The sequence below is a fragment of the Barbus barbus genome (assembly GCF_936440315.1).
Source record: "Barbus barbus genome assembly, chromosome: 24".
Classification (NCBI taxonomy): Eukaryota; Metazoa; Chordata; class Actinopteri; order Cypriniformes; family Cyprinidae; genus Barbus; species Barbus barbus.
In genome coordinates, this window is record NC_136752.1 from 30,720,371 (window position 1) to 30,733,139 (window position 12,769).

At 39.9% G+C, this 12,769-nt stretch overlaps 1 protein-coding gene across 1 annotated transcript; it reads right to left on the reverse strand.

Annotated features, from left to right (window-relative positions):
* Positions 1-2,675: 2,675 nt before the first annotated feature.
* LOC306843401 (galectin-9) lies at positions 2,676-7,487 on the reverse strand (the record flags this gene model as incomplete). Its single annotated transcript, XM_079374885.1, has 4 exons — positions 2,676-2,834; positions 2,963-3,134; positions 5,273-5,361; positions 6,993-7,487. The coding sequence occupies 4 exons, from the start codon at positions 7,485-7,487 to the stop codon at positions 2,676-2,678; spliced, it is 915 nt and encodes a 304-aa protein (XP_079231011.1).
* Between the last annotated feature and the right edge of the window lie 5,282 nt (positions 7,488-12,769).

Consider the following 12,769-nt stretch of genomic DNA (forward strand, 5'->3'; position numbering starts at 1 on the left):
CGAACACTATCAGTCTTCACTAACCAGCGACTAGTTGAACACTATCAGTCTTCACTAACCAGCGATTAGTCGAACACTATTAGTCTTCACTAACCAGCGATTAGTCGAACACTATCAGTCTTCACTAACCAGCGATTAGTCGAACACTATTAGTCTTCACTAACCAGCGATTAGTCGAACACTATCAGTCTTCACTAACCAGCGATTAGTCGAACATTATCAGTCTTCACTGACCAGCGATTAGTCGAACACTATTAGTCTTCACTAACCAGCGATTAGTCGAACACTATTAGTCTTCACTAACCAGTGATTAGTCGAACACTATTAGTCTTCACTAACCAGTGATTAGTCGAACACTATTAGTCTTCACTAACCAGTGATTAGTCGAACACTATCAGTCTTCACTAACCAGCGATTAGTCGAACACTATCAGTCTTCACTAACCAGCGATTAGTCGAACACTATCAGTCTTCACTAACCAGCGATTAGTCGAACACTATTAGTCTTCACTAACCAGCGATTAGTCGAACACTATCAGTCTTCACTAACCAGCGATTAGTCGAACACTATTAGTCTTCACTAACCAGTGATTAGTCGAACACTATCAGTCTTCACTAACCAGCGATTAGTCGAACACTATTAGTCTTCACTGACCAGTGATTAGTCGAACACTATCAGTCTTCACTAACCAGCGATTAGTCGAACACTATTAGTCTTCACTGACCAGCGATTAGTCGAACACTATCAGTCTTCACTAAGCAGCGATTAGTCGAACACCATCGGTCTTCACTGACCAGCGATTAGTCGAACACTATCAGTCTTCACTAACCAGTGATTAGTCGAACACTATTAGTCTTCACTAACCAGCGATTAGTCGAACACTATCAGTCTTCACTAACCAGTGATTAGTCGAACACTATTAGTCTTCACTGACCAGCGATTAGTCGAACACTATCAGTCTTCACTGACCAGTGATTAGTCGAACACTATTAGTCTTCACTAACCAGCGATTAGTCGAACACTATCAGTCTTCACTAACCAGTGATTAGTCGAACACTATTAGTCTTCACTAACCAGTGATTAGTTGAACACTATTAGTCTTCACTGACCAGCGATTAGTCGAACACTATTAGTCTTCACTAACCAGCGATTAGTCGAACACTATCAGTCTTCACTAACCAGTGATTAGTCGAACACTATTAGTCTTCACTAACCAGTGATTAGTCGAACACTATTAGTCTTCACTAACCAGTGATTAGTCGAACACTATCAGTCTTCACTAACCAGTGATTAGTCGAACACTATTAGTCTTCACTAACCAGCGATTAGTCGAACACTATCAGTCTTCACTAACCAGTGATTAGTCGAACACTATTAGTCTTCACTAACCAGCGATTAGTCGAACACTATCAGTCTTCACTAACCAGTGATTAGTCGAACACTATTAGTCTTCACTAACCAGTGATTAGTTGAACACTATTAGTCTTCACTGACCAGCGATTAGTCGAACACTATTAGTCTTCACTAACCAGTGATTAGTTGAACACTATCAGTCTTCACTAACCAGTGATTAGTCGAACACTATCAGTCTTCACTAACCAGTGATTAGTCGAACACTATTAGTCTTCACTAACCAGCGATTAGTCGAACACTATCAGTCTTCACTAACCAGTGATTAGTCGAACACTATTAGTCTTCACTAACCAGCGATTAGTCGAACACTATCAGTCTTCACTAACCAGTGATTAGTCGAACACTATTAGTCTTCACTAACCAGTGATTAGTTGAACACTATTAGTCTTCACTGACCAGCGATTAGTCGAACACTATTAGTCTTCACTAACCAGTGATTAGTTGAACACTATCAGTCTTCACTAACCAGTGATTAGTCGAACACTATTAGTCTTCACTAACCAGTGATTAGTTGAACACTATTAGTCTTCACTGACCAGCGATTAGTCGAACACTATTAGTCTTCACTAACCAGTGATTAGTTGAACACTATCAGTCTTCACTAACCAGCGATTAGTCGAACACTATCAGTCTTCACTGACCAGCGATTAGTTGAACACTATTAGTCTTCACTGACCAGCGATTAGTCGAACACTATTAGTCTTCACTAACCAGTGATTAGTTGAACACTATCAGTCTTCACTAACCAGTGATTAGTCGAACACTATCAGTCTTCACTAACCAGTGATTAGTCGAACACTATCAGTCTTCACTAACCAGCGATTAGTCGAACACTATCAGTCTTCACTAACCAGTGATTAGAACACTATCAGTCTTCACTGACCAGCGATTAGTTGAACTAGGCGCAAGTCATTTATAATATATGAAAATGATTATATTCAGTGGCTTCTAGTTTTTTTGTGATATTTAGCTCTAGTTTATCAGGAAGTGATGATTTTGCTCTCTTTGACTCACTGGATGGAAACGGTGCTTTATTCACTAAAGTTTTATGCGATATTCCAGTTTTGCGCACAAGTTAAATTTGCATCTTTTTGATGGAAACATAGTGAGTTTTAGTCTAGTGTGAAGCATTAACTAGCATTTGCAGGAAAAAGAAAATCCTCTCCGGGTCAAAATGAGCATGCGTGATGTTTGTGTTTTCTGCCGGATGTGGTTGTGTGTTGGAGTTTAATGGTGGTGTGCTCGGCTGGGCTCGCTGAGGCTCATGGGAGCGTGTCCACGTTGACGGACGTGAGCGTGACGTCGTGCAGGATATTGATGCGGTCGATCTGGTTGACCTCTTTGATGCGGTGCTGGAAGTCGAAGGCTGGCGTGTTGTTGATGGCCACCTTGAACTCTGTGAAGGTGCAGAGGATCTTCATCTGCAGAGAGACGTGAGGGTCAGAGTCAGTCACTGTCTGGACCGTCCTGATGCTTTACTTCCAGCCAGAAACGGGAAGCGCTTCAACACTTTTGTTTTAGGCAGAGGATCTCGCAGCGAGTCGTTTACCTCAAAGTGATGACCGGGCATGAAGGGGAAGGGCGACAGAAGATCCCGCTCCTCCTTCCCCCAGCGGTCTCCCAGTTTGTGATTGCGGACCAGAACCGGTTTCCCTGCCTCGCTGAAGCGCGGGTTAATGTGCAGAGCGATGTCGTTACCGCGCAGGAAGTTGATCGTGAACCTTGTGGCAGAAGAAACATTAGTGACACTTCTGGTGTCGACAAAGCTGGATAAATAATCTTTGTTAGGATAGGACAATATTTGTCTGAGACACAACTATTTGAAAATCTGGAATCTGAGGGAGCAAAAAAATCTAAATATTGAGAAAATCTCCTTTAAAGTTGTTCAAATGAAGTTCTTAGCAATGCATATTACTAATCAAAAATGAAGTTTTGATATATTTACGGTAGGAAATTTACTAAATATCTTCATGGAACATGATCTTAATATCCTAATGATTTTTGTCATAAAAGAGAAATGTATAATTTTGATCCATACAATGTATTGTTGTCTATTGCTACAGATATACCTGTGCTACTGATGACTGCTTTTGTGCTGCAGGGACACATATAACAAAATATCAAACAATATTCATGTTATGATCTGGAATCATGTTTTTTTTTTTTTTTTTTGAAAGTCAAGTTTTGGGAAAAAAAAGCATAAATTCCACACATTACTCAAACATAAAAAGATAATTCTGTCATCATTTACTCTCCCTACTGTCTTTACAACCCTTTAAGAGTTTCTTCCTTCTGTTAAACACAAAAGAAGATGCTCTGAAGCATGTGCCATACAGTTGATGGTCCCTATGGACCCACTGGTGTTTCACTATTTTATAGAAATAAAAATCATTTAGTTTTGCTGTACTAAATCTCATCTACATTTCGTCTGCTCTGCTCCATAAAGCCAGGTCTGCAGGACAAAACTAACCCATGCCAGTCAAAAACAGCCCAATGTAGCACAATGACCATATCCTGAATATCAAGCCTCTAAATATGTCATTTCCATACCTGAAATACATATTTTAGGGACACTGTTATGCACACCGCATCCTACCGTGACCCTCCTTCACAAAACTTAACATCTAGTGCAGTTTTATCAAAGGTAGAATGCTAAGTATTTCAGTCAAATGTTATTTATGCAATATTTCAAATGTTTAACCCACGGGGGAAAATCAACCCATGGCAACAATTTAAGCCCAATTCTAGTTTAGTTTAGTTACCTGTTTTATAAGGAAACACTTAACATTAGGGCTGTGAATCTTTGGGGAAACAGCGAATCGATTCGATTCATGATTCATAGGGGACTGATTCAATTCAAGAACGAGTTGCAAAGTCAGAATGATTTGATTTGAGCCGATTCACAATAAAATTCGATGCAATTCAATTCTGCGTTCTTTAAGTGCGTTTACAGGATTATTTAAATGTCGGGGCAAATCACACAGCAGCCTTTATGGAGTCAGAGACTGAGGGCAAAATAAAAGCTCTTCACTGTTAGATGGCATTTAATGATGCTATGGCATGACTTCTGGCATATGTAGACATTTACCCTAGTAAATAATAATTATGCTTTATTGCACATTTCTTAACATTAAGCCTAAATTGTGTTTTAATGTCACTATTAATGAGTGTTGTTATCTTTGAATAATGTCGGTCTTTAGCTGTTTAAAGTGTATCTGAAGGATACTTGCAATAGTTTAGCACAATCAAATATATAATACAAGCTTTCTACCAGTTTAGTATAGGCTACTAAAAATAGAGATGTGAGCCCATGATCTGAATATTGTTAATGATGTTTGAGTTTGGTCAGAAATTCAGCAGGAAAATGTCTACTTTGGAATGACATGAGGATGAGTAAATGACAGAATGGACTGTCCCTTTAAATCATCGAAACATGTTATTTGCAGTGTTTGGGTCGTTGTCTGTCCTCCAGCGTTTAGTTACTTGTTTCGCTCTGGCTTGAGAACGTTCGGCTGAGCGAAATGTTGCAAATAAAAATTTGTCATCAAGCAAGTTTGATTAGTGAGATATTTTTATATTCAACTTTTACAAATGATTTGGTTGTGCAAGGGACTATTTTTCTGTCAGTTCTGAAATTCACACAAATAAATAAATAAAATATATATATGCTGATTTGCTGCTCAAGAAACATTTCTGATTATCAATGTTGAAGACATTTTTATCATATCTTTGAATATTTTTCAGTTATTTTAACTCTTTCAGATATGTATTCTTGCAGTAAAGTGACATGTAAACAGCTGATCTGTTCTAATGCAGTAATAAATAGTGATCTGTTCTCATAAATGAATTCTTCACTCACATCTTGGCGTCTGGTTTGATCTGTCCTCTGATGGTCAGCATTAGCTTGTCGTAGATGCCGCGGGGGAAATTCATGTTGAAAGGAACCACCTGAAAAACAGAAAGCATTGATAGGCTCAGGGAAACCACCGGATAGTTCTGCATCTACTCTCGACACACACAAAGCTGAAGACACAGCTGGATTTGATTCAGGATGTTACAGTCGTGCACACAATAGAGTTTCAGTAATTCATCTCTGCAGACACTCCATGCTCTTTATCTTCTGTGGTTTAGTTGTCTTCTGAGAATCAGTCTGTCCAGCTTTCATCTGATTTGATTAGATTCCACAAAATCAATTAGTGCTGAGATACTGTAGAGTTTGATTGGACACATGACCTTTGACCTCAGTAACTATATAATGTATTTCTCCTTCCTGTTAGAAGTGGATAAACCTCTTTATTTTACGGTCATACTAGACTTTGCACACGCAAAACTTCTTCAGATGCTGCAACTGAGATGCAGAACGAAAGATACTGAATCTTGTTTGTTTTAAATGTGTCAAAATGAAGCGAGTGTATGATTAAAACAAGAACAAATATGTGGTCTTTGAATCAAGTTTCTTGTTGCCACAGCAATGACAGATTTTTTTTCATGTTTTAAGCATAAACCCACTTCATTTGGGTAGATATTTCAGAAGACAAGACTTCATATCTAACAGATGTAATATTCTTGTTGCTTCTCCAGTAAATGTATCCTGATTTAAGCATGTTTAGATATAAAACAAGACAAAATACTGAAGAAGAACAGCACTTTTTTCAATGTATCAATCTTCTCAACAAAATATTAATTTACCAGTTCACCAAACTAGGACTTTTGCCGTCTCTCATATTCAAATGCAAATTTGTAGTGCAAAGCACAAGTAAACGTGTTATACTGAGTGTTTGTAGTGTACATACAGACACCGTTTATACACACTCCGTGCTACAAACACTCAATATGATAACACGTTTACTTGTGCATTGCACTACAAATTGTGCAAGATGATTGCACTATGGCTGCTTCCCCCAAAATATCTCTTTTGCACAATTTCATGAGCAATATTTCTGTAAAGTTCTTGTACTGTCTCAGTTTGTATATGTATAGTCAACTATATAGTCAGATGGTTAACAGCAAAAAATGATTTTCCTAGTGTTTTTGTCTTGTGTTCTAGTATAAAAATCTAAACATTCTTGAATCAATGTGCATTTATTTTGCAAGTAAAATGACTTAAGATATTAAGTCTTGTTTTCTGAAAAAAAACCCCTAAATTTTGTTAGTTTTTGCTTAAAACAAGCAAAAATATCTGCTAATGGGGCAAGAAAAATAATCTTGTTTAGCCGTTGAATTAAGATTATTTTTCTTACCCCATTAGCAGATATTTTGCTTGTTTTAAGCAAAAACTATAAAATGCATCTTGATTCAAGAATGTTTAGATATTTATACTAGAAAACAAGACAAAAATACTAAGAAAATTATATTTTGCAATGTAGGTCTATAATTGTTTTTCTTATACTTCTCTTGTTGTATGTTATGTGTTGAACTAGTTTGTAGCACCAAGACATAACATTTCGTTCCACTATATGTAGCAGAATGACAATAAAGCTGGACTCAAGTGGAAGCGATGGAAGTGACCGGCGCTTTAGTTGTGTTTTATGAATAGCACTGATGGATGTCTGTGGTCAAGCGCAGCTTCAGTCTCTTACTACAGGAGCGATGGCTGGCGCCGGGGGCCACTGCTGCGGTGCTCCTCCTGCGGGCCCCTGACCGGGCCACCCGGGCTGACCGGGATTACCGTGCCACGCTGGAGACGGCAGGTAACCCACCGGAGAGGGCAGTTGAGCAGGCCAGCTAGGCTGGACTGGAGGGATGGGTTGGGTTGGCTGGACTGGTTGAATTGGTGGGATGGGTTGGGTTGGTTGGATCACTGGAGGGTTGGGCCAGCCTGGTTGGGTGGGTTGGACTGGTTGGGTTGGCTGGATTGGTTGGACTGGTTGGATTGGTTGGATCACTGGAGGGTTGGGCCAGCCTGGTTGGGTGGGTTGGACCGGCCAGGTGGCAGGAACCGATGTGCTGGGCTGGTTAACTGGCCAGTTGGGCTGAGTGGGTTGGCAGGACCAGCAGGGTGGGCAGGGCTGACCGGGCCACTGCTGAGGGGTTTGTGGGTAAACGCCCTGCTGACCGGAGGATGGGCAACTCATGATGGACCTGGACCTGAGAGACAAACCATTACAGATCGTTACAGATCCACTCTGATTCACTCACACATGATGAGACATGATGGCAATGTTCATTGGCGGGTAAGTTAGTATCCCCTTAACACGTTAATATTGATCAACTGACATATCACTAGAACTGTACTATCATTCACAAGTTTGGAAAAATTTAGATTTCTTTTTTCTTTCAAAAGAAGTCTCTTCTGCGGACCACGGCTGAATTTATTTGATCAAAAATACAGTAAAAACAGTGAAATATTATTAGAATGTAAAACAGCTGTTTTCTATGTGAATATGTGTTAAACTGTAATGTATTTCTGTGATGTGCAGCTGTATTTTCAGCATCATTACTCCAGTCTTCAGTGTCACATGATCTTCAGAAATCATTATAATATACTGATTTACTGCTCAACAAACATTTCTGATTATTATTAATGTTGAACACAGTTGTGCTGCACAATATTTGTGTAGAAACTGTGATACATGTTATTTTTCAGGATTCACAGATGAATAGAAAGTTCAAAAGAACAGCATTTATTTGAAATATAACTCTTTGTAACATTATAAATGTCTTTACTGTCACTTTTGATCGATTTAATGCATCCTTGATTAACAAAAAAAGTTTTCAACCCAAACCTGTTTTCAGTTTTAAAACTGTTCAATGATGCTGAAAATTCAGTTTTGATCACAGCAATTGATTACATTTGAACAGATATTCACATTTTGACCATTAGTGTATTTCTCTGACTATTTTTCAGTTATTTTAATGCTTTCAGATATGTATTCTTGCACTAAAGTTACATGTAAACCGCTGATCATCATTCTAATGCAGTAATAAATAGTGATTGTGCTAAAAGTGTGAATTAAGTCAATATTTAAGAACTGAGGGTCAAAGAGTCTTGATGAACAGCAAACGATGACGAGCTGATTGATCTTTACTAAATAACTGCTTTAAATCTACACCATCACAGCGACAGGATCAAATCTAACGACTCAAATGTCACAACACATCAAATCCGATCAATATTAGTGCTATCCGATGATTCAGAAGTGAAGCTGAGGATCACTGTACCTGTGGATGAGCAGCAGAACGACGGAGGAGCAGCAGAAGAGGATCTCAGTGCCTTTATATGTGTCTCCTCCTCATCAGGACCCACGCCGGAGGAAGAGCCTGCATGTTCATCAGACACACAAGCTGAACATTATATTCTGGAAGGATCTTCTAGAAGAATATATACACTGAACAAAGAAGTGCTTCCTCAGTGTTTTCAGTGCAAACATCTAAACATCCTTAAATCAAGATACAATTACTAGAGATTCTGTTTTCTGAAAAAGGTTTGAAAAGGAAGTGAATTCATGCTTAAAACAAGAACAAATATCTGCCAATGTGGTAAGAAAATAAACTTTATTTAAAGAGAAAACAAGTTTATTTTTCTGACCCCATTTGCAAGAAAAACCCAACTAAAACAGGCGTTACTGATTAATGCAGATAAAGCAGATCATAGAAGATGAGCTCGACCGAGCTGGCAAACATGATCTGCGTGTCTCACATTCAGTAACTCTTTATTTACTTGTCAAACATTATTCTACGGTCAGTTTGAACCTTATATAAAAGAAATGTAGAATAAAGCAGCTCATATAATTACTGAACATAGAAAGTAATCAGTTTGTAGCTCTGTTTTTTTCTCTGGTCGTGTGGATGATTAGATTTTCACAAACACACTGGTCAATATTGCAGCGGTTTCCACGGTAACCAGCAGTTTGATAAGATGATCCTGTTACACGCCGTCATGTGAGCCCAGATTTACTGACATAATATAAAAAGTGCTGCTCTTGTCTTCCAGGACAATAAAGACATGAAGTCTTGTTTTCTGAGAAGTGTGTCACAATGAAGTGAGTTTATATGCTGAAAACATAAAAAAATATGCCAACAGGGTCAGAAAAATAAGCTTGTTTTCCCTTTGAATGTAGTTTTGTTGTTGTTTTGACCGCACTGCCATATGAGACCCTGGAGCACAAAACCAGTCATGGTCAAATATTGAAGTACATTTTTCTGAATAAATAATCTTTCCATTGATGTATGGTTTGTTATGATAGGACAATATTTGTCTGAGATACAACTATTAGAAAATCTGGAATCTGAGGGAGCAAAAAAATCTAAATATTGAGAAAATCTCCTTTAAAGTTGTTCAAATGAAGTTCTTAGCAATGCATATTACTAATCAAAAATGAAGCTTTGATATATTTACGGTAGGAAATTTACTAAATATCTTCATGGAACATGATCTTAATATCCTAATGATTTTTGTCATAAAAGAGAAATGTATAATTTTGATCCATACAATGTATTGTTGACTATTGCTACAGATATACCTGTGTTACTCATGACTGCTTTTGTGCTGCAGGGACACATATTTGTTCGTATTTAAAATAAAAATTTCAGAAAACAAAACCTTATATATTAAGTCATTTGCATCTCCAGTAAAAGTATCTTGATTTAAGGATCTTTAGATATTTGCACTGGAAACCAAGGCAGAATACTGAATAAGAATGTAATATGTGTGTTTATGGATTGGTCATCTCTTCATGATGAGGCTGAACAGGAGCTTGTAGGGTGATTGTGTGTATAACCGGTGTGTGTTACAGTGGCTGTTTGTACTGTAATGAGTCTCTTGTGAGCGCTGCTGTCGGTGGTCATGCGCAGCCCAACACACTGATGCCATTATACTGTGTGTCTCGTCACGCTCGCTGCGATCATTGTGCTCATAACACACTCCACACACACCTCCAAACCTCCTCACATGATGCTGAAGGACTCGTTGTTCCTCACAGTCAATGCTGCTCTTGGTCTCCAACATTACTGAGCAAAGACATCATCTTTCCCTGAACTCAATCATGTCCTCTTCCATTACATCAGCAGAAGGACCAAGACTTTTTAACTTCAAACTATTGTTTCCAGCTAAAATGTCCATAATCCATAATAACTCTTCCTCCAGTGAAGAAGTGTTCTGGTCTGAATCAGGAGAGACATCTGCACAGATCAAAACAGCTCTAAACAAACATGTGGCTGGAGTTTGATGTGAGAGACTACAGCAGATGCACTTTCTCACTGGAGGAAGCGTTATTATGGAATATAGACTCATATTTGAGTTAAAAACGTCTTAATGCTGGATTAGTTTCATCTTTTATCTTCTCCAGATGTTAACTGATGGACTGGAGTGGTGTGGATTATTGTGATGTTTTTATCAGCTGTTTGGACTCTCATTCTGACGGCACCCATTCACTGCAGAGCATCCATTGCTGAGACACTGATGAGAATGAGACTGAGAAAGAATGAGAATAAGCTTTATTGCCAGGTATGTTTACACATACGAGGAGTTTGTTTTAGTGACAGAAGCTCCGCAGTGCAACAGGACAGATAATAAAAGAAGAATATACAAATATACAAAATAGACAATGTACAAAATAGCAAAAACACAATATATAATATAGACAATTATGTATGTACAGGTCTGATATGTGCAAATTTGAAATGTAAATAAGTATGTGTGATGAATAAATAATGTATTATAGTTGTGTGTTCCGCGTTTATTGTTGAGTGTTCATGAGATGTATTGACTGAGGGAAGAAACTGTTCCTGTGTCTGGTCGTTCTGGTGCTCAGAGCTCTGTAGCGTCCACCAGACGGTAACAGTTCAAAGAGGGAGTGTGCTGGGTGTGAGGGGTCCAGAGTGATTTTACCAGCTCTTTTGCTCACTCTGGATAAGTACAGTTCTTGGAGAGTGGGGAGGGTTGTACCAATGATTCTCTCAGCAGTCCGGACTAACCTCCGTAGTCTTCTGAGTCAGATTTGGTAGCTGAGCTGAACCAGACAGTTATTGAGGTGCAGAGGATGGATTCAATGATGACAGAGTAGAACTGTTTCAGTAAGTCCTGTGGCAGGTTGAACTTCCTCAGCTGGCGAAGAAAGTACAGCCTCTGCTGGGCCTTCCTGACAATGGAGTCAATGTGAATATCCCACTTCAGGTCCTGAGAGATGGTGGTGCCCAGGAATCTGAATGACTCCACTGCAGTCACAGTGCTGTTCATGATGGTGAGAGGGGGGAGAGCAGGGGGGTTTCTCCTGAAGTCCACGATCATCTCCACCGTTTTGAGCGTGTTCAGCTCCAGGTTGTTGAGACTGCACCATACAGCCAGCTCCTTAACCTCCTGTCTGTAAGCAGACTCGTCACCGTCCCGGATGAGGCCGATCAGTGTGGTGTCGTCTGCGAACTTCAGGAGCTTGACAGAGGGGTCTTTAGATGTGCAGTCGTTGGTGTAGAGGGAGAAGAGCAGTGGGGAGAGAACGCAGCCCTGAGGAGCTCCAGTGCTGATGGTGCGAGTGCTGGATGTGAATTTACCAAGCTTTACTAACTGCTGTCTGTCTGTCAGGAAGCTGTTGATCCACTGGCAGACAGAGGTGGGGACGGAGAGCGGAGCTAATTTGGGCAGGAGGAGTGATGGGATGATGGTGTTAAAAGCGGAGCTGAAGTCCACAAACAGGATCCTCACATAAGTCCCTGGTCTGTCCAGATGCTGCAGGATGAAGTGCAGTCCCATGTTGACTGCATCATCCACAGACCTGTTTGCTCTGTAGGCAAACTGCAGGGGGTCCAGTAAGGGTCCAGTGATGTCCTTCAGATGAGCCAGAACCAGTCTTTCGAATGATTTCATGACTACAGACGTTAGGGCCACAGGTCTGTAGTCATTAAGTCCAGTAATCTTGTGTTTCTTTGGGACGGGGATGATGGTGGAGCGTTTGAAGCATGAGGGGACTTCACACAGCTCCAGTGATCTGTTGAAGATCTGTGTGAAGATGGGGGCCAGCTGCTCAGCACAGGATTTCAGTCAGCCTGGTGACACACCATCTGGGCCTGGTGCCTTCCTTCTCTTGTTCTTTTTGAAGACCTGGTGCACGTCATCTTCTCTTATCTGCAGTTCAGGTGTGGGGGAGAGTGGGGTTGCAGGAGGTGTGAATGGTGTTTTTTCAAACCTGCAGTAGAACTCGTTTAAGTCGTTTGCCAGTTGTTGATTCTCCACAGTGCTGGGGATGGTGTCTTGTAATTGGTGATGTCTTTCAGACCTTTCCACACTGAAGCTGTGTCACTGGAAGAGAACTGAATCCTTAGCTTTCCAGAATAATTCCTCTTTGCCAATCTGATCTCCTTTTCCAGTGTTCATTTGGCCTGTTTGTACAAGACTTTATCCCCCTTTCTGTGAGCATCTTCT